The following is a 22740-nucleotide window of genomic DNA, read 5'->3' as shown; positions in this document are numbered from 1 at the left end:
TTATTATTTAAATTTAACATGACAGCTAACTATGTTTTACAGTTGCCTCTACTGAAGACTTTAAAGGGTTTCAGGCAAAGTTACACTAACTCTAGTTTTAGCCTCAGACCATCCTGACTGGCTAACAAATGCTAATGTTAGCCTGTGATTTAGGCTGCTAACATAAAAACTTTTAGCTAGCTGACCAGCATAGACTAATTTGATAGTTAACAGCAGGGGCGATTGAATCAAAGCACCCCCAAAGATGTCTTACTTTTTTGACAATATTTGCTGTTTGTGTGACACACTACTAAAAATATAAAAAGCATACAGAACTTTGTTGTTACAGCTCGTTTTTCCCCTGCTCTGGCTCTAGCACCCTTTCTGCCAGAGCGATGGTGGCTGAGACGCAGCGGAGCGGAGGGGTAAATGCCTGGCTTAAAACAGGACATATTAGCTGCATTTAACCCTAAGTTACTTTTTATATAGTTAGGTAGGAGTCAGGCCATGTTTCTTTTTAGCTGAAAAACATTACACCAGGTAACCTGCAGTGTTGAAAACGTGTTTTCCAATGATGTTTGCTACCCTATAATCCGTCCTGCTCTGTAGTAAAATCAGCGACATTTGACCGTCCTGTTGCTCCCATTGAAATTTATACAGCTTATTTAAAATCTAAAACTTATAATTGAATGCAGCCTACTGTTGTTACCACTGTCCTGTTTGAAATGGATACTAACTAGCTAACTGACTGAATGCCCATTAACCTTATAACTCCTGTTGTGTGTGTGTGTGTGTGTGTGTGTGTGTACAGAGACAGCCAAGTTCATAATGGATATAAGGAAGTTTTTTCAAAAAAAGGAGCCACATTCAGGTACAAGTGTAAAATCAAATGATCCGTTAATCAAGAATAATGTTGGATCAGTGTTTTAATGTTTATATCTTTTATTAGATGTTCATGTGGTTTGGTTATTTGCCTTTCGGTTGAAAGTACACTGAGAGAGGACTTTTTATTAGTGATCTTAATAGTTTTTTTTATATAATAATGTAATTTTTGCATCTAATTGAATACAATCTATTTGTGTATGATTGTCAGTCCAAAGAGAAGAAAGAGGGGAACGTGAAGAGAAAGTACAAGGCCAGGAAGAACCAGGTAAGAAAACAGACAGGGAACAGTGACGGGCACAACAGAAACTGTTAAACTGACAAAGAGAAAAAACCTGATTTTACTCACACAATCTGGAAGTTGTGTCCTCCCTAGGCAAGGCAAGGCAAGTTTATTTGTATAGCACAATTCAACAACAAGGTGATTCAAAGCGCTTTACAGAGACATTAGAAACAAAAACAAATAAAAAGCATGATTTAAAATTGATTAAAACAAGCAAACAAACTAACTAACTAATTAACAAACAAACAAACAAACAAAACAGTATATAAAATCAAAACAGATAAAATCAGAACAGTAGATAAAATCAGTAGTTAAAATGTTAGTTTTGAAATTTAAGCTTAAAAGTGTGGATTTGGTGCTTTATTCAAATGCAGCTGAGAACAGGTGAGTCTTCAACCTGGATTTAAATAAACTGAGTGTTTCAGCTGATCTGAGGCTTTCTGGGAGTTTGTTCCAGATATAAGGAGCATAAAAGCTGAATGCAGCTTCTCCGTGTCTGGTTCTGACTCTGGGAACTGATAAAAGACCAGATCCAGATGACCTGAGGGATCTGGAAGGTTCATACTGGGTCAGGAGGTCATTGATGTATTTTGGTTCTATATTAAAGCTGCTGTACAGAATCTGCAAAACAAACTGGGTTGAAACATTTTTGACCCTCTTTAACAACATTCCGACATAACATTGTAATGGATTGGGGAGATTAAAATTAATGATATATTTTTATGTGGTTCAGCCAAAACTCTACTAAAACCTCAGCCAGTAATAGGTAGGCCAACTTTTGGACCGTCCAGTTGTCTGTATGACTGCCGCAATACGTACATCACATTTGCACACTATCAGAAAGAGCCAAACAGCCCTGGTGGAGTGAGGAGCTGCAAAGAGAAGCAGATGCTCTGTTTATATTCTAAAAATGTTTTAAGCTTGTTTCAAAGATTCTGTACAGCAGCTTTAAATGTTTTCCAAAAGCACACATACACTTCTCCAAAAGTCGATTCTGTTCATCTGGACGTAGTGTTTTGTGGGAGAAACGTTTCGTCACCCATCCAAGTGACTTCTTCAGTCTCAGCTGACTGCAGGTTTCCCCAACCTTATAAACAGTACATTAGCATAATGACTGAAACCAGCCCACTGACGGAATAATGGGCTGGGAGGTCAGTTCCTTAATCTTAATCACACATACAGTGTTTCTCAAACGTTTTACAGTGTGTACCACCTGATAAAAAAGTCAAGCTCTCTCAAGTACCAAAGCATGAAATCTTACAACACAAAATTAGTATCTGCAGTAAAGATTTTTTCATACATTGTATACATTCTACCACAGGCAAAGTTGCCTCCATTTTTATAGGTTTTTATTAATATTTTGTAATAATGTATTTGTAAGAATTTATTCTGTTTCGGGAGTGTTTTTTATGTATCTGTATTATATTATACAAACACATTAAAAGTTAATCTCTGTCCAAAAAATGCACTCAGTTTACTTCTTACTCACTATGAGCATCATTCATTATTCTCCCGCAGTAATTAAGGTTAGGATATGTATTTTTTTTTTTTATTCCAATCCATTCTTCTTTTGCAGCATTTAAATAACCTTTATCAGATTTGATGGTTTTGTTGTAGACTTTTCAAAAAAGTGTTTTGCTTTTCTTTCACAAATGTGGGATTCAATTGTGTTAAAATGTACAAAACAGTGATGTCATGTTTTGTGACGAGGACCCAGGCACAGAGAGACTTGATGAATTTAAGAATCTTATGATTTAATAAAGAAATTTGCAGACTTGCACAGAGAGGGTAAAACTGTGATGACTGATAAAGGAGACGAAGACAACAGACGATGAGGACAGGGAGGATGCAGGGACCGAAAGAGACAGGGAAGAAGTCTCATTGTGACGAGTAAAGTGTATCTTGGCTGGCTGGGCAGCTCTCTGGGTGCTCAGCACCCCCAAAGCTCTGATCCTAGAATCGCCCCTGGTTAACAAACTATAGTGGTGATATTATTGAAAGTTTCGTTTCACCTCAGCACATTTATCATTATGTCCATTTTGTAGCACATAAAATGTTTAGTTAATATTTGTAGACAGACACATTTTTCCTGTAAACACATTTTTACTCCAACTTCTCTTGAAAATGTAATTTTTGTAATGCTGAGTAGATCATTTCAAGTATGTGGGAAATTTTTGTGACCCCATTGAGCTAATTGTAGTTAAATTATAACTATATGTTGACTAAAGTATAATATAGGCGCAGTGCTGGTCTGCAGGGGTGTTATATGCCATGTGGGGATGCTGCTGACATATTGTAAATTGTTATGTCTATATCAAGCTAATAATAAGCAGGGACATTTGTGTCTTTCTTAAAAATTCAGATCCTTAGAGATTATTTGAAAAGTGGATCAACAGCTATCACTAAATGAAACACTCTAAACCTGCAATGGAAAAATATCCCTTATTTCACCTGTGATCACACACTTGCACGTGCAGAGCCAACAAAAGGAAACACTTTACTGAGTGAAAAAGGAAGATATAAGATGCTGATGGTGCAGTGCAGCTGGTCTCAGGAGAGGATCAAAAAGCCTGATCACCTTGTCTACAAAAACAAGGTGAGTTTAATGTTGTGATTGATTTAGTTTGTGAAGGTTTGCGTGTTACTTTAATTATAAACTGCTTATATTGCAACGGAATGCTGTTATGTGTTTGCAACTCTACATTTATTTTAGGAAAATTAATAATGATAATCCACAGCAGATCTAAACAAAACCAAAACTCTGTTCTTTCTTGCTGGCTTTCAGTGGTAGGTGTACAAGTTCAGTTTATTTCAAGTCATTTTCCACCTAATACTAAACTTTGTATTTTTATTCCTTTTTTTAATCTTAAATGTAAACAATAGCAACAAAAAATGAACATCTTAAAACTTCTTTTCTTTTCTTTTTTTCCTCAGAATAAATTGATCTTTAAAGCTCAGATGGAATTTAATGGACTACCACGCTACATTCAGGACTTTATCACACAGGTAAATGAAGGTATCACTAGAAAGTGTGCACACAATTTCTCACTTCATGCTTGCTCTTCACCAACCTCCGGTGTCATTTTGTAGTCACTTGTCTTATTATTGTCTAATTTGTTGCGATTTAGGGTTTGTGAGCACAAGCAGAGGTTTTTGCTTGGGAAGTAACTGTGCCCTCTTTTTGAGAGAACATGTAATGGCTGTGAAATATGTCAAACTTTTCTCCTCTACTTTAACAGCTAAGAGCATTTTGAACACAGGGGACAAAAGGTGTGGATTGAGGATTTTGAACTATGGCATTTAAGTGTTGTCAATGCTGAGGGTTCATGGACACAAATCCTTATTCACTTAGCTGCTGTTGACAGGTTAAAAGTCTTCATCAGAACAAGCAATATAAAATAAAATAAAAGAATATTTAGCATTAAATGTACCAATGTTGTTGTGTACTACTTGTGCACAGATCATTTTAAGAAGTTTTAATTTACAAGCAAATGGTGTATAATGGTGTAATTGTATAGAAATGTATGGTTAAGGATATAAAAACGTACATTTAATGGGTTAAAGTTAAAAGAAGTGACTGTAAATAGTAATAGAAACAGAATTTTCAGTTTTTCTATTCACAGAAAAAATCCATTAATGACACAGAAAATATATTGTGACTAAGAATAAGACGATTTTTCCGTTGTACCATTTACAGGAAAGTCTTTCAACTTCCGTTAAAAAAAAAACAACACATTACTGTTTTTGTACAGAATTCTTTTTTACAGTGTAAAGCAACATCCGACAGCTGTTTCCTTCAATAACTGATGGACTTTTTGCATATTGTAATAGAAATATTCAATACACTCAAAACTGAAAACAAGCGTTAACCTTTCTGAGCATGGTTTTGTCTCTCTGCTTACAATTTGGTTACTAAGGGAATAAGTACCCTGACATGTACTGTGGGCTCAGTCGGGGCCCAACATAAACTATCTGCCCCAGAGTCCCTGAGAAAAGCCTTTTTCCTGTTTTACTGTGTCCCTCAACGTGTAAACAAAGTCTACAAACTAAAGTTTGAATTATCGAGCTACTGTGTGATTCAGCAGTGAACTAAGGCTACGCTCACACTGCAGGCGAAAGCGCTTCAAATCCGACTTTTTTGACCCTATGTGACCCATATCCGATCAGTATCCGACAGTGTGAACGGCACAAATCCGATGTTTTCAAATCCGATCTGGGTCACTTTCGTATGTGGTAATGAATCCGATACATATCCGATGTTTTAGAAAGCGACTGCTGTTTGAACGGTCATGTCGCATTAAATCTGTCTTTTACGTCACTGACACAAGACAGACGCCAATTATCAGCGCCAGAGAAGACATCGCGAACGCTTCCTGGCCATCCTGTGTAGATGTCAGTGAAACTGTTGGGAAGACAACGTTGGAGAAACGTGAACATTTTATTTGTACTGTATAATCTGCAGATTCTGACAGAAATCTGCAGCTATCCTTTGAAGCAGCGCTCCTCTAAAACAGCAATAAGGATCATTATTAGGTTATCTACATTATTATGTAAATAACAAAATAACTTAAAGCAAAAATTGGGAAACGTAAAGTCCGAAGTCTTTATATTAAGGGCCATCAGTCAAACAATATTGTTTGCTCTGGGTCTAAACAGAGCGCGTTGTGTGTGACATCTTCTTTTGCGCATGCGGGCCGCTTTGAGCGTTCACACTAGAGCGCGTTTGCTGGTCGCATTTTATTTGTAGTGTGAACAAGCAGACAAAAAAGTCCGATTTGATCAAAAAATCGGAATTGAGCATTAAGACCTGCAGTGTGAACGTAGCCTAAGTAATTCACATCGTGTAAAAAAAAAAAAAAAAACAAGTATCGAATTAAAATTTAAATGAAAACTGCAATGGTATTATCAGAAAAATGTACTTTAAAATATATCTGCAGTATTTAAATAAACCTGTAGGCAGTAACTGCCTTCATACAGCACATTCTTGTTACATTTTAATCAAACTTTGGGGTGAATTCATCTCAACAATGCATCATATTGTATTAATTCATAACACGAATGCCTGTAAAACTTGAATCTGCAGAGCAACTTGTTTCTACAGTTTTTTTTATTTCCTTCTGCAGTACAGGTCAGCTTAATCAGGTTTTAAATCAGAAAAGTCATTATTTTAATGTTGTAACTGGCTAAGCTGATGCAAAATTAAAACCCGTCAGTCAGCAAATGTATTTTTTAAAAATCAAATTCCAAGTCCTCATGTACCTTGTTAGTGTTGTTGAATTGCAGATTCTTGTATATACATATATATGATATTTACATTTTTTTGGTAAACAACTGAAACCTGTTCATTATATTATATATAACTGTAATTGTGAAACAGTGCATTATCTTTTTAAACTGTTTGTTACAAAGTAAGAACAATTGCTGTTATATAAATGCAGCGAAGTAATGAGAGTTAACAAAGTTTGAGGTTAGCATCGTTTGAAGTATTAATTAGTTTGTTAGTTTTTTTGTATTTCTCAGTTTGGTTTGAATTATTTTACAAATATAACACTTAAATATAACACTTTTATGAATGTGTGCCACAGGATCCCGGAGAGAAGAAGTTGTCATTCTTCTGAGCGACCCCCTCAACCCGTCTGTCTCTAAAATGGACCTCAGGGACGAAAACAATCATATTTCAGAGACAATGCAGTCAGAAGAAGCGCCTTCCACTCCTGAAGTTGGCATTCTGGGGCAAACATCCTACCCTCTGGGACACCTGCTCCCCCTCAGCCAGCATCAGATCCTCAGACTGGAGGATTCTTTAGCAACATCCTCCCAGAACCAGCTCCTCCTGTGACTCAGCAGCTGGTTCCACTCATGGTCTCAGCACCAGCTCACCTCTACAGTCAGCCAGGGACAGCTGAGACACCCAGAGGTAGTGACAGGTCTCATTGAAGTTTTATTGATAAAGATGTTTAAAAGTGTTGGACTCATCACTCTGCTCTCAGCTTCCTTGTATTTCACCTTTGTATAAATGTGGTGTGAAGCTTTGCTGAACAGTAAACTTAGTCGCTGCCAGTGAAACATAATTCCAAAGAATAACGCAGGAGATCAAAGTCCAGCTATGTATGAATGTAGTTTTATGCACATCTTCTCCTCCCACTGATCACTTCCTACACCGAGTGGATAGATCATAGCATTCCAGCTTTTCTCATCATCTGTTGTGTGTTTTGTGTGTTTCAAGCGTAATGTGCTCGGGATTCCAGAAAACATGATCCAGTACCTGCATCCTGCTGGAGAACTGTACGTAAAACACACAAACACACCAGTGTACACAGCTGCTGAACATCTGTATCTTCATAAACTCTGTTATCTCGTATCCGTCTCTGCATCTGTGTAGGCACGGTGTTCCAGTCTGGGATTTTGTCCCTCCTGCTCCCCCATCCAACACCTCCACTCCAAAGTAAGTTTCTGTGGTGCTTTGTGTCAGTTATCTCCAGATATCAGTCTTTTTTCTGCAGATGTTTGCTTGCATTACTGTAATCAACTTCCTTTAATGGTGCCTCCTTACATTCAGTTTCACAGCTTTACTCATGTTTTTAAACTACTTTGCTCACAGCTGTACACAATGCTAACATGTGCACTGACTCTGTGTTTTATTCCTGTAGAAAAAGGAAATGTGAAGCCCAACAGGATGCGGACCGGCTGTACATAAAGAAGCCACCAAACGCCTTCATGCTTTACCTGAAGGAGCAGAGGCCAAAGGTGATGGTGGAACTGAATATAACTGCCAGTGCAGCCATAAATGCAGCTGTGGCAAAGAGGGTAAGTGTGTAACTCTGCATATATTTATGCATCTGTTAATGCTTTATGCTTATGTTTGTGCATGTGTGCCAGCTGCCCTGTAGTAACAGTGTAGCTGAGTATTTATCTATGCTGACAGTGGGTTCTCATGATTGTCTGTCTTCAGTGGAGGTCTCTCTCAAAAGAACAACAAGCGAAATATTTTGATCAGGCTGAAAGCGAGAGATGCCGTCACGCCACAGAGCATCCAGACTGGTCCACCAAAGAAAACTACGTATGTCCAAAGTGCTAACATGCAGTTCATACATGTGCCCATCACTGCACTGAATTATGAAACAACCAGTGCACAGAGTTTGGATCAACTGATGAAAATTCTCATATTTTTGTTTTTAGGGCAAAAAGAGGAAGAGAACACGAAATCGCACCTTGAGCACAGGTGAGAGGAGATTTCTGGGAATTACGACGTTTTTTCATGTGAAATGTGATGAAAAGAAGACGGAAATCTGTTAACAAAAGAAGACTTACTGTGTTTTTGTTTGTGTTTGTTTGTGCAGCATCTGAACCTAAACAGGAAGATCAACAGGCCAAGAGGCTTTGTGTGACGCCAGCTCAGACACAGCCATCTTCTTCCTATTCAGTTGCGAAGGAGCCTCTTGAGCAGCCACAGAGACAGCCAGCTGTTACCAACCTTCCTGATCAGCAGTCAGCGTGTGTGCAGCTGCAGAACACACAGACAGCAGCTGATGCGCCTGTGTGTCAAGTAAATCCGGTCCTCCCAGCTTCTCATATGGATTTCAATTCAATTGAAACAAAAGGCGCTTCATAGGTACAGAGAAAAACCCAACAATCATATGACCCCCTATGAGCAAGCACTTTGGCGACAGTGGGAAGGAAAAACTCCCTTTTAACAGGAAGAAACCTCCGGCAGAACCAGGCTCAGGGAGGGGCGGCCATCTGCTGCGACCGGTTGGGGTGCCTCATCTGCATCACTGGTCTCCTCTGCTGCACCCGTTCAGCTCCAGAAAGAGGCCACTTTTGTCAGTGACACTGATGAAGCACTGCTGTCAGTGGTGGAACAGCTTGACTCCATCCCAGCAGCCCTCCTCTCCACTCACTGGTCCTCAGTTAAATCAGACCAACCCTGCTTCTCCTGTATATACTTCTCTATCCACATTATGTGCCTCCCCTGACACATTCTTTAAAAACCAAAAAGAGCCTATTGGTTTCACTGACAGGATGACATGTGGTCAATCCTCCCTGTCACTCCACAGCCTGATACACTCTCCTGTTCTAATACTCCTAAATATAGTCCGAACAGCCCTGCTTCTCTGGAGAACTCCTCTCCATCTAAATTGCTGGACTCCTCTGTTGCACCCACTGAATGCCAACCAACGCCTCCCTTCTTCAGCCAAACTGTAAAAAATATGATGTCGCTACTTAACGACCTCCAACCTGGGCCCTTTGCACAGCCTCTACAGCCCTCCTCTCCTCAAGCAGACTGGTCCTCACCAGAATCAGATCAGTCCTGCACCCCCCAAACCACGGCTACCTTCATACACTCTATTGAAGAAGGTCTTAGCTCACTGCTTAATTAGCTTGACGTTCCACCCTTTTCTGCAGAGCCTCAACAGCCCTGCAGCTCTCATACAACAAAAACCCTTCCTCTACCATTTCAGTCTTTCCTCTGTTTCACAACTGCTTGCCAGAGATCTCTCCACAGGCGTGTGTTTGTGTGTATGTGTGCACGTGTGTACTGATAGTCCTTGTTTTGGTGCCTGATCAAAAAGTCAGCTCTTGAGTCTGCTTTTGGGTCAACCTCTCATATGAACCCTCTGGGTTTGTCACATATAAACCCTTTTAAATGGAACAGATAAGGCTGCCATTCCCTGGTGGTATGTGGTCTCACACACTGAGGCAAGGAGAGACCTTTGGTACTTTATGCTAGGGAAATGGCCTCCAAAATCCAGTGGCAGTGTATCTGTTTATGTAAAGCTTTATACCTGGCTGTCAGCAAAGCAGACAAACATCCTGAATCTGTTTAATGAAACTATGTGGCACATCACAGGACACAGAGACTTCACAGGGCTGCTGCATTCCATTTGTAAAAGAGCACTGGAAAGAGAAAACACACCTACACTTGCCATTCATAGGCACACACACACCCGTTGTAGATTAAGCCCTCACAGTTTTGATCATTGCCACCATAGTTGAAAGCAAACCTTTAACTGAACTGCCCTCTCAAGAGGCAAGAGAGAATGAATGTTGCACCATAACAACAGAGAGCGAGGCAGCTTTAACAGGGGATGGGAGCATGTCCTGACCTGCATGTTTATGCAAGAAACCACTGTTGTAACACCGGTGCTGACCAGGACATGCTGGACCAGAACAGGACAAAAGGGCTCGAGAGGTATAAAAGCAGGTAGCAGCTCCAAATACATGATGTACATCTTGCACTGGGGGCCAACCCCTCTCATCGATGTGCAACCACATAGAGTTCCCCAGCCACTTAGTGGCATACATCACAAGACTGATCCTGAAAGCCTCGTTTGTGTCATGTTTTCTTCACGGCTCACGCTTGTTCTCTGTTTTTTGTTTTTGTTTTGCTCTCTTATCAACAAGCTTAATTTTAAAGTGTTATCAAAACGAAAATAGAAACAGACAGGCCTTCTATGTTACTCTGATTTTAAACAACCTGTTATTGTTATTAAAGTGATTGGACTTTCCAAAGTATGACAACAGATCCAAGAGGAGGTGAAGCACCCTAGCTTGTCCTAGGACCATCTGAGTAGGAATACACTGAACAATTCGTATAAAGGTTTGTGTAATAACACCAAAAATATGTTGTTATCACCAGCTTTTATTGATATTGAGTGATAGTGATTTTAGGTTATATCACTAGTCTTGTTTCAGTAGATGATGAGGTTACATGTTTGACATTAACACTTGTGTCTTTCCTTTTAATTCTTTCAGTTCTCATTTGCAACCTTGAGATACACAACTTTTATTTTATTTTATTTTATTTTATTTTTTTTGCTTAAGCTCAAATATTTCACATTCTCCAGTTGAACTGAGTAATCACTTATGATCCAAAAGAGAGAGAGCTTTGTCTTAGGTCTATTAAAATTGATCAACCATGAGTGAGCGCTCACCCAGAGTCGTCAGAGTCACTGCTGGCAGATTCTGGACAGTTCTGGAGCTTTTTCATCCAGATGAGCTGGAGCTCCTTGCTTGATGCTGTAAATACATACTGACTGCCATCCTCCAGTCTGAGAGAGAGAAAGCACAACACAAGTACAGAAAAATAAGTCTTCCTAAGAATGTTTTGCATAAGAAAATACGGCATATAATGATGTAAAGAAATGCATAATTGAGACCAAAGTATGGCACGGGCAGAATTTATTTGAAAGATCAGTGGTGAGCCACAAATTTTCAAAATTATAATATAGTTTCACAGTGCTAAGAAACAAATACCGTATTTTTCAGACCATAAGGCGCACTGTCAATGATCTGGTCTGCTTTTATACATAAGGCGCAATAAGTGAAACAAAGCAGTCAGATAAGTCAAACTTTACTCATTTCATTCTTCTTGCTTCCTCCACTTCCGTACCATTGATTCATTAACATTGAATTCTCTCACAGCTGCTCTGTTCCCATGTTGTTGCAGTATATTAATGACTAACCTCATAGTGTGGATGGATTATCTCAGTTCTCCTGACTGAAGTTTGAGGTTTCCGTTTACAGCATCCTGCCATGCAACTGCATTTGTCTCTAACCATCAGGAACCCTCACCTTAACTTTTATCGAGTGGAAAAAAGTTAGCGTTCATCCTCCAGCTTCACTGTGTTTATGTTATGCTAACATAGCTGTGTCACTACCGATCATGTAGCACATCATTATATACCAGCTAGTCCAACTTCAGTAACCCTACAAAAGTCACTGCTGTTTAGTATTCTGTATTCATTTATGTTGGAAGGGATCCTCGAGGCTCCTGATTACGGTAGCCGCAATGCTTTAACAATCAACCATCAACTTCATACATATGGCGCACCAGATTATAAGCTGCACTGTTGATTTTTGAGAAAATTAAAGGATTTTAAGTGCGCCTTTAGTCCAAAAAATATAGTAGCCAATTTTAAGTGTAAATATGAAGTTTCAGAATGTCCTATACATCAGACAGTCATACAGCATAGAGAAGCTGTGATTTCTAACTTTAGCAACAACATTAAAGTCAACTTTCCAATGCTCCAATGTTGTGTTGTGCTTGTGTTTACACTGTTCATGAAGCGTGCAGCTCTTACATTAGTCTGAAAGTGTTCTCCTTGCTTCTGTAGTAGCGATTCTCCCTGCAAACTGCTCCAACTACGTTGATAGGAGGCCACCTAGATGTCCTCTGTGAAAGCACAACAGAGTTAAACAGTGTAACCTCACTGAGATTATTAGTGAACGTGCAGAGGCAGATGGAGAACACTGTGGTTATAATCCTTCCTGTAGAAAAATAAGCTGCAATATTTTCCTTTTCGTAACACACTGAGTATGCATTAGACACGACCTACGCTCAACTGCGAGTAATTATTCTGTGTCTGAAGAACACAAAAACAGCAGCCTTGGCAGCAAGTTCCTTTGAATTTTGGAATATTTTGAGTTTGACTCCAACAGACATTTCATTTCATTGCATAAACATAATTGTTTGAAAGCAACTTGAAGTTAAGGAAGTTGAATTTAATATATGAAAATGTTTCCAATAAAGATGATCATGCTAAAAACACTTTGAAAGAAAAAATAAAAATCTCCAGATTTGGATAAAAGTCAAAAACCCTTGTTCAAGTTACCAAAATATTTTGAAAACCTTTAAAGTTAGCTTCTGCATTGATTATGGTGGCGTCTATTCAGAGCATGAAGAGATTTTCAAATTCTAAATGAGGACTGAATTAGAAAAAAAGAGAATCATGACTGCCATCTCTATTAATGGAAGCCCTTATTTGCTTCATTGTTGAATACGTTAGAAAAAGAAATGTGTGAATTTATTATTTTTTTATTATTTTTAATGTTTTCTTTAAACAAATAAATGCTGTTTTTTGTTGAGTTTCTTTTTCCCGTCATTTCTCAGGATACACTCACACATTCATCTTAAAAGAAAGAAAGATCCTCAGTTTGATTTTGGGAGAAGATACAAACCCAGCCTCAGGGGAGCCTAGGTAAATGGGATCGCTGTGTCAAGGACACATGATACCATCAAACATGTCCATCTGCTATGGTGCTAAACGCACTCAGGACAGGACTTAATTGTTTTTACCCAAACTGCTGTCATGTCATGTAGGCAGTGCTGTCAGTGATGCAGTGGCTTTTTAATGTTCTCTACCTGTGCAGCAGCTGCTGTGTCTTTAAACAGGCTGAGAGTCTCTCCCTGCAGAACAGCAAAGACCTCCTCCCAGTGCTCCAGACCCTGCAACAAAAGAGGAGCCTCAGCCAATGCTTCAACAGTGGGCACAACAAACAGGCTGCCATAACCCAAAAAGGTTCTCGGGAATAAAAGGAAATAAAAGGAGCACCACTGGTGTCTCTCAAACCACCGGTGCTAATGGAAGGGTAGAGTGGCAAAAAGAAAACTGGCATAAATCATCCAGGTACTCAAAGTAGGTTTCAAAAAGTAATAAAAGACCTTCATTTTACTGGCTAATGGCATTAAAAATACACCAATGTGTATCAGCTTCTGCAGTCTTCAGGGTGTGGATGTACGAGGAAAACAACAGAGCAATTCACTCTGCTTATCTCCTCTCACTTTAAGTGGGCAACACTATAATGTTACATTATTTTCTTTAGCCTTTAGAAACAATCCTGAGTACAGCATCTTCCTCCGTTAAGCAGCTACTCAGTACAGCAACAAAATCACAACTGGATACCTTATAAAGAGCATGATTTCATACTGTGTTAGCAACCACCAAGACATAAAAATTGGAAAATCCAACTGGGAAGCCGAATAGCTCCTTTTCCATCAGGTTGTCCATCCAGTTTGATAGAGATGTGTAAATAAAATTAAAAATGTATCAAACAAAGAAGCACGTTGACTTCATGCCCAATATGAAATTTCGTTTTTAGATATCTTTATAAAGATCATATCATCAGTTACAGATGTGTAACATGTCTCTCACCTTGTTTCCTCCTTGTTTCAGCTTAATCTCCAACACGCCCTCCATTCTGATTGGCTCCCCAGGTGTGACCTGGCAGTAAGTATGACAGGTGTGAGAACATGTGGTTGATGATGCTTATTAATTTAATGAATAAGACAGTTTATACCTCAGGTTCGGGTTGCCCCTCTGCTAGATCTAAAGACTTTTGTTGAGGTCTAGGAGAGGGGGGAATAAGGTCAACCATGAGTTAACTTACTTTTTAATGTTTTTTGTATAATTATGTGTGTGCAATTTCTTTAGCGCAGCATACTGATCCCATGGATGATTAATATATATTTTCTTGCTATGAGATGAAACCACTGCAGTAACATTTTTTTTTTTTAAGTTGAGGAATCAGCCAGTCGATGTCAAAGCAGCAGGAAACGGGGCATGCTCACGTCTTATCCTCCTTTGTGATTGGTGCAGCCGTCGGGGCGTTGGGTGGTGTAATGTGATCAGCAGCAGGTGGAGCAGGAGAGCCAGGCACATCGGGCTGCCTTGATGTTGGTGATTTAGGGCGAATACATCTTTCTTTCACAGGTGGAGGTGGTGGCGGTTCAGTGGGGGCAACAAGTCGTCTGATTGCTGAAGGTGAGTTTGGTGGAGTGGTGGGTTTCTCTGGAAGGTTCGGAGAATCAGAGCGGCAGCCAAACGCCTGCTCTGAAAAGGAAATTCTGGGCTTTGGAGCCACAGGTGGTTTGGACCTAGGCCGAGTCTCTTTTAGTGAATGGGACTGAGGAGGCGGTTGTGAAGAGGAATCCGCTGATTCTCCAAGGGGAGTGTTAGAATTTAGGTGTGAATTTTTGATTTGCCTTCTCCCGGCGTTAACTGTCGGGCTGGGACTGGACTCATCGGACTCATCAGAGCTGTCAGCCGATTCTGCTTTTTTAATAATCTTTGAATCTGATCCAGGTCCTAGTGGTGGGCTGAGAAGAGGGCTAGGAGAACTAGAGACAGCTTCTGCTTTCTTCTCCAGCACGGATGGTCTGATTGTTCTGTCTGTCTGCCTGCCACTGCTGGCCCCATGAACGTCTCTAGAGGAGATCCGTGGGGTCTTTAGTTCTGATGGTTTACTTCTCAGGGAGGAAACTCTAGCTGGAGGCTGTCTGTACTGGAGGTCCTTCTCCTCATTTCCATGAAGACCCAGTCTGTTTTCCCTCTGCAATAAAAAAGAAAGTGTTTTTAACAGGGTTCATGCACTACAAAAATCTAAATAAATGGTTTTAAGACATTTTTAAGATCTCAGTACCTAATAAAGAAAGAGAAAACCAGTGTTTGGGGAAAAAGCCTTTGATTTAGTCTATGAAACTCTATTCTTTCCTGTTGTTAATGTTACCTGTGTTTTCTTTTTCTGAAGTGCAATGAAACGGTCACTCTGGGCCTGGATCATGGCCTCCAAGTCCTCCTGCCTCTTAAGGAGCTCCATAACGTCAGACACAGAATCCTGGAGGAACCACAGAAGATGTTCTGGTTAAGAGACGTTTTAATGCCACGAGTTCTGAGTGACGTCTTGGGGACTCCATCCTCTGAAATCTTCCTTCAAAAATAATTTCAGTTTATTTCAAACAGGTGTATTGAGTCTATTATTATAACAGGTATAACATGGCCTTCCTTCAGGGGTAAAATAAAAACGCATCCATATTGAACGATGGACAACAAGGAGCAAATCATTTTATGTTAGATATCTTTTTTCCTCCTACCTCTGCATTTATCTGCATTACTAACACACTACAGGCAAAAATATACCCTGATACAGGGCAACAATTTCCATGAATCGCTACAAAAGAGTTGAAAAGTGAAAAGTGTGCTTGACCCATAGAGACATCTGTCCATTTCACTTTTCTGTCCAATTCTCAGCATTCGCATACCCCGTATTCCTCAGCCATCAGAGTGCTTTCATAGGAGCTCAGCCAGCGCTCAGCCTGCTCCAGCTCTCTCTGCAGAAGGACAATCTCCAGATCCTCCTGATACAGCAGCCTGGTTTCCTCCCAAACCTTCTCCACCCGCATCTCCAGCTCCTCTAGTTCACAGATACGCTGCTCCACCTGAGAGGAGGAATATACAGAGGGATATCAGCCATTCGGAGTCATTTCTATTGTTGTTGATGTTTGATGTGCCAAACTACCTTCTCAGACATGAAGTTTCCGTCCTCAATCAGACGACTTCCTTTCTGTTTGACGGCCTGTGATTTGATTAGTTGTCTGTCAATCTGGACGCGATACTCATCATGCTTTTTAATGAGCTGTTCCAGGTCACTTCCCTCACCACTCTGAGGCTCCCCTCTCACCAGAGACAGCATCTCCTTCAGCCACGCCCTGGAACACAAGACAATGTGCAATCTTTAAAATACTGCTTCTTTGAAAGAGAAAGCTGGTAATCTGCTGGTAGGAACAAAGAGGTTGTTATTTTCATTTGTGCTTATATCTGGCAGAGTAGCTTTCTGGCACCTGCACACTCTTCTGTGCACATACATGGAAAGTGGAGTTGGGCACATGACCCCAGAACAGAGCGGGTGACAACAACTGACAACTGATATGAAACTGATGTCGTCAAACATCACATGAAAGGAAGACCTGGGGTGTAAAGCCGCTTGCAGATAAAAATTCTAAAGCAGTTTAATCCAATGTCAATGAGCTTTACCAACTGGACTCCACAGTGTAGTGATTTACACATTTGGCTAACACATGAAAGGTCCCTGGTTTGAGACCAGGCTGAAACACAAATACTTTGGGGGTTTGTATAGAAAAATAAAGCTAAACTTAATAATTACTTAATACTATTTGTAGTGTTTTTGAATTTTGGGTAGTGTGTGAATAATTTTTTTTTCCATTGACAGAACCTACATGAGTTCAGTCCACTGGGAAAGGTATTTCTGCACATCTTCTGCCTGGCCCAGTCTGGCCCGTCGTAGGGAGGCCTTGTCCTGGATACTGGTCCAGCAGTCCTCTAGGTCATCCAGCCGCTGAGTCACAGAGGACCTGGCCTGAGGCTGGGATTTGCTCAGTGTGCGACCTACTTCTCTACTCCTGGTTACTTCCTCAGAGATTCGAACCAGGTCCCTCTGATGGAAAAGACAGACAACGAGGCAGGAACATTCATTCAGCTGTCATGCATCCACCACTTAGCTTTGATGCAGTGTTTGGTGGACATTTCCTACCTCCAATGCTTCATGTTGACTCATCAGAGTCTGGATGGAATGCAGGTCGTGGCCCAGGTCCTCTGAGTCCAGTACTGCTTCCTTCTCAGCCATCCAGCCCTTCAGTTCTTCCACATCGTGGTTAAACTGATGAATCTCCCTTGCTGCCTGCAGATTCTGAAGGACACAGGACAGACCATCATTCTCACAACCTCTAACCCAGATCAACTCATCCAAAGGTAGCTTGATCTATCAGATCTATACCTGTTCTCTGGTCCTTATGCTACTGTTGAGCTCATCCCACAGCCTGCTGAGTGCATCATCCCTCCTGCGAGCCTGATCGTCTTGTTGCAGCCCTCGGCCAAGCTGCTGTACTGAGGTCAGTCGGCTGCGACCCAAACCGGAAACTTCTGAAACCAGAACCTCCAGCTTCTTCTGAAGGACCTATAGATGGAGAGAAGGGACAAAAAGCTAAGAAATGAATAAAGAGGGAGATATTAGCAGTTTGAGACCTAAGAGTTTCAGAAGATATACACCCTGGTAGAACATTGGTTTAATATTTACTACAAACTGACCATTTTCTCTATTTGTGTGCCAGTAAAGTCTCTTCCTTTTTAAGATTTTTTCAAGCCAAAAACTGATATGCTACAATAAATAAATATGAAACTAAACCCAAACAAATGCAATCAATATAACTTGGAGTCTCTGTTTTCATAAGTTTGAACAAACTTCCTGCTACCCTGAATTGGATAATAATAATAATAATGGATTGCATTTATATAGCGCTTTTCTAGGCACCCAAGGTGCTTTACAATTCCACTATTCATTCATTCTCACATTCACACACTGGTGCAGGCAAACCACGGTCGCCCAAGATAAGAAGATGGACAGATTTTTTAAAGTCCCGTCACTGATTCTACAGTTAGAAAAACTAGTTCAATAGGTGCTGTTATAGCTCATCTGGGTTTGAATCTACCACAGACCTTTCTCTGTGTCACATTATCCCTCTCCCAAATCACTCCCTGCTTACCTGTCTACTCTCTATACTTCTTAAAGCCCAAAACATAAAAAAAGAAATCACGAAAAAAGAAAACAAAATTTCAAATACAAAAAAATCCAATAATGGTTTTCCCATTAGTGGCTCTCCCCCCCCCCCCCCCCCCCCAAAAAAAAGGGCCCTCCATAAAACTAATATTTATCACTGATTGAAGAAAACAGGAACAACCCCAGCTTTCCGGACCGGAGTGACAGAGAGTTCTGTTGAGCCGAGTACTCATTTAACGTTAACTAGCAATGACTTTATGAATTTCTACACAAATAAAAATTGGAGACATCATACAAATGCCCCACAATCCAACTCTTGGCATTTCAGCCACCTCCATTTTACTCAGCAGAGTATCAGGGCTTTAACACCTTGTGCCCCTCGGGGACCTTGGGGACATATTTGGAAAAAACAGCTGTAGTCAGAGAAATCAGATGAGCTGTTTATTTCCTGACAACCTGAGCATTACTGGAGCTTAGCTTCAGCTGGGCGCAGTCCAGAAGAGGGCTGCATGTTCATCCAGAATCACCTGATGTTTTGCTGGAATTGCCTGGGTAAGAGAGGTCAACTAAGGCAGATCAAGTCTTGTTCGGTGGGCTCACAAAACTCTTTCCAAACTCTTTTGGTTCAGCTCCTGACAGAGCCATAATCCGCTTGGCCTGTCAATATCTATCAGCCACAGTCCCACAAGCTAATAAAGCTGAATACGTCCACTGTCAGACACGGCTTATGCACCCTCACTACACATCTGGGGGGCCAGGTCTGTCCATTCCAGTGTCCTCAGTGGTCACTAGATGGTGAGCAACTAACAGCTCTGCTCCTGTCTCTGGACCGTTTCCCCGACCTGAAGGTGCAGAAAAGCAATGCTCTTGTGCACTGGTGAACCAACATACAGGCAACAAGCCAGAGTGATAAAAGTATACCCACCCCTGCCCGCTACCTCTCACTAAGGGAAACTAGAGTCCAGGCTTATTCCTGGACACTGGTTCCTAAACCCAAGCTGTGAATTGAGGCAAGCCTGACTATATCTATGGCGCACTAGCACAGGCTAGTTATTTATTTAACACCAGTTCACAACGACAGTCACCAACAAAAGTCATTTTAAGTTGATCCCCTAAGAGCATCACTTGGCAAGAGTGGGAATGACAAACTCCTTTTTCACAGGAAGAGACTTCCAGCAGAAAAAGGCCAACCAGCTGCCATGACTGGTTAGTAGGTGAAGGGAAAGAGAAAAGTTAATGCCATGCAGTAGTGGTGTATAAACACATGAGGAGTGAAAATAAATGAGTACAGAACAAATTCTCAGTGTATGATGGGAAGTCACCCGGCAGACTGAGCTTATAACAGGATAACTAAGGGCTGGTTTAGGATCAACTGATCCAGCCCTGACTATAAGCATCATCAAAAAGAAAGTTGGAAATCTAATCTTACAACCCAAACTGGGAGCTAGTTTCACAGGAGCAGCAATTGATAGCTGATGGCTCAACCATTCTACTTTTTAAAAACTATGAAGCACAAGAAACCCATGATTATTTTTCTACGTGACTCACTTCCACATTCTCCAGATCTTGTCCACAGTCGGTGGACTCTACCATCGTTCTCTTGGAGGTCAGCCATGTTTGGAGTTCTTTAGCCTCTCTCTCATACACATAGAGACGGAGCTGATCTTCCAGAGCGGCACGACGGGATGCAGAAAGTCTGAGGAGCATCTCAAAACATTCAACGACAGCTGGGAGAGACTCACTGACCAGGTGGCTGAAAAACAGAAACATTCTTTTCTTTTAAGTTTCAAAATGTAAAAAAAAAAACCCAAGCAGAATGATGATACTGCATCGTACTACACACCGCTTTACCTCTTGGGGTGTCTAAGGTGTTGCAACGATGCACCGTTCTCCTGCAGCTTCTCCACTGTCCTCCTCTGGTTGTCCAGTTCTACAGCCACAGAGTCCAATTTCCTCAGCATAGCTTCCGTCACCTCCTCACTCCTCCCGCAGTCTCGAGACTCTAAACCCACCTGCTGCTCCTCTAACCACAGTTGGAGCTCTGAAACCTTCAAACACACAAAAATAGGCACATAACAGGTAAAGTTTTTTTTTTTTCTTTTACAGTTTTTTTTGTTGTGATTATATACATAACATAAAATAATGTCTTAAACCAGTCCAACTGTCCAAAAAAGGCTTGTTAGATTAGTTGTTGATTCTAAATTGACCGTGAGAGTACATGGTGTTCTGTCTCTTCCTGTGATAGTGACCTGCTCAGAGGGTAATTTGTACAATTGTATGACTTAAATCTTTTATATACAGTCAGCTACAGTGTTGCTAGTAATGAGCGGTTATACATAGGACTGGGTATTGTCACAGATTTCTAAAATGGATTTGATTTTCATCCACGAGGTTCTGATTCAATTCAATTTTGATTCAGACAGTCAGAAATATATTATTAAAGGTATTTCTGGCAAAATACATTTCTATTTAAATATCAATTCAGGATTTAACCGGTCACGGCTGATGACCGCGACCCCTCCCTGAGCCTAGTTCTGCCGGAGGTTTCTTCCTGTTAAAAGGGAGTTATGTTTGCTCATAGGGGGTCATATGATTGTTGGGTTTTTGTTTGTATGTAAAATTATAGGGTCTACCTTGCAATATAAAGCGCCTTGAGGCGAAGGCGCCACTTTTATTTTTTGAACAAGAGCAGCATAGCATGTTGATGGAGTCACAGTCGGTAACATTGCGGCATGGTCTGAGGATGTGAGTGATTACAGTCTGTGGTTTATGATACTTGAAACAAAACTTATTTTTCAGATATTTTATAATATATCTAAAAAGGGGGACCTTTATACGTTAAATCTCAGTTTTATGTCATGTGTCTGTTACCTCTGTGAGGAAGGCATGTATGCTGACTGCCTCCTGCAGTAGTTTCACTTTCTTCTCACCCTCTACCGTCAGCTTCTCATGCAGACTCTTTAAGTCCTCCAGACGCTCCCGGATATCGTGAGATGCAAAGTGTCGGCCCCTGACCTGAGAGAAGAACACATAAGGTTCCCGGATCATTTCTTAAACATTCCAGCTATAACAATGCCGAAATCAAAGAGATCCTTACCAGACTATGCCCCGCCTCCTGAACTGCTTGGACCAATGGCATGCGTCCAGAGATCTCCTGCATCAAGGTCTTTAAAAAATGATTTGCAAATTATATTTTTCAATAAACACAACAAAAGTAACCCAAAACCTGGAACAATTTGAACCATAGATGCTATTTAATAACCTATGACCAGACCACTAAACAAGTAATCAAAGATGTCCTTAACTATAAAAACAATTGCAATTTGGAGCTACAAATAAAGTCCAGGAGGTTATAAATGTCTTATTAAAATTATGATGTCTGTAATAATATGAATATTAATTAATTTAGATATGTTTTCTTCCTTCCTCACTGTCAGTAAACTCTGCAAGTGGTCACCTGGTGCTTGTGGAGCAGCTGCTGGCTACTGCTGAGGGAGCTGCCCAAGTCTTTGGCAGTGATGGAGGGCAGTCTGTCATTCAGCCAGGCCGTTTCCTCCTCCACATTTCTGTAGAACTGGAACAGGACTTGCCAGGCCTCCAAGTTCTCCTTACGTCTCTGCAGGGGCTGCGCCAGACTGTTGTACCTGTCAGAGTAAAGACCAACACCGGTGAAATACATTTCAAACATTTTTTTCTCATTTAGTGATATTTTAATTTTTATAACAGTTGTTATACCCTTGGAAGAGCATCAACCTCTTCCAAGGTTATAAAGAGACATGAGGAAGTCGGCTACATTATGTATACAACCAGATTTCTTCACAGTGCAAATGATCTACTGTTTACAAACCTGTTGATGGTGTGTGCCACTCTGGTCTGAATCTCCTCAGCCAGGAAGTTACCCTGAGAGTGGAAGCTCTTTGCTGTGTCCACCAGACCCTGATATATAAAATATATACATTTACATATACTTCATATATGCAGTGGATTTACAAAGCAAGCTGACATTTGTCACACTTTAGTGAATCTACAATGCTCTTTTTCCATGATGGTGGCAGGCAACTCTAGTGTGGCATGCCAGTTTGGAAACCAAAGAAGTATAAGTAAGGTTATTTTTCCCTTTAGACTTAAAACTGAGTTAAACATATAGTCATTAACATGAATAATGTGTCTCCACTAACATTTAGCTGATGTTAACAATATGGTGGGGTTTTTAAAATAAATTTCACATTAATGTTTGTTGTGAAGTAGGGTGGGCAATTGTCATGAGTGTGCTGTGTGGCAGGCAGGAGCTGCCACAAAGGTGATGAACTAAAAGAGGCAGCTTTATTTTGCTGTAAACACTGAGACACGGGATATATGTAAACATAACTTAAAACTGGAAACAAAGAACTATGAAGCTAGAAAACTAGGAACAGAGAAACTAGACTAGAACCACTAGGAGAAACGAGGACCATGGGAGAGAC

At 40.6% G+C, this 22740-nt stretch overlaps 1 protein-coding gene across 2 annotated transcripts in view; it reads right to left on the bottom strand.

Annotated features, from left to right (window-relative positions):
* Positions 1-22740, bottom strand: part of sptbn5 (spectrin, beta, non-erythrocytic 5) — a 66424-nt gene that overhangs the window by 6269 nt on the left and 37415 nt on the right. For both annotated transcript variants that reach the window (XM_085257054.1, XM_085257055.1), the window contains 18 exons: positions 22125-22213; positions 21735-21921; positions 21375-21443; positions 21149-21292; positions 20129-20325; positions 19826-20030; positions 17498-17677; positions 17255-17410; positions 16941-17158; positions 16223-16412; positions 15966-16142; positions 15434-15541; positions 14496-15256; positions 14225-14273; positions 14080-14148; positions 13290-13373; positions 12229-12320; positions 11080-11196 (listed from right to left, as the gene is read on the bottom strand). In XM_085257054.1, the coding sequence (XP_085113180.1) occupies positions 11080-11196; positions 12229-12320; positions 13290-13373; positions 14080-14148; positions 14225-14273; positions 14496-15256; positions 15434-15541; positions 15966-16142; positions 16223-16412; positions 16941-17158; positions 17255-17410; positions 17498-17677; positions 19826-20030; positions 20129-20325; positions 21149-21292; positions 21375-21443; positions 21735-21921; positions 22125-22213 (3092 nt within the window). The remainder of the gene's footprint in view (positions 1-11079; positions 11197-12228; positions 12321-13289; positions 13374-14079; positions 14149-14224; positions 14274-14495; positions 15257-15433; positions 15542-15965; positions 16143-16222; positions 16413-16940; positions 17159-17254; positions 17411-17497; positions 17678-19825; positions 20031-20128; positions 20326-21148; positions 21293-21374; positions 21444-21734; positions 21922-22124; positions 22214-22740) is intronic.

This window comes from Mchenga conophoros, linkage group LG19 (genome assembly GCF_057382185.1).
Source record: "Mchenga conophoros isolate Kocher_MC1m ecotype Shallow Benthic linkage group LG19, M_conophoros_male_GT1.1, whole genome shotgun sequence".
NCBI classification, from domain to species: Eukaryota; Metazoa; Chordata; class Actinopteri; order Cichliformes; family Cichlidae; genus Mchenga; species Mchenga conophoros.
Note: the sequence above shows the minus strand (reverse complement) of the source record. Positions and strands in the feature narration are given on the sequence as shown.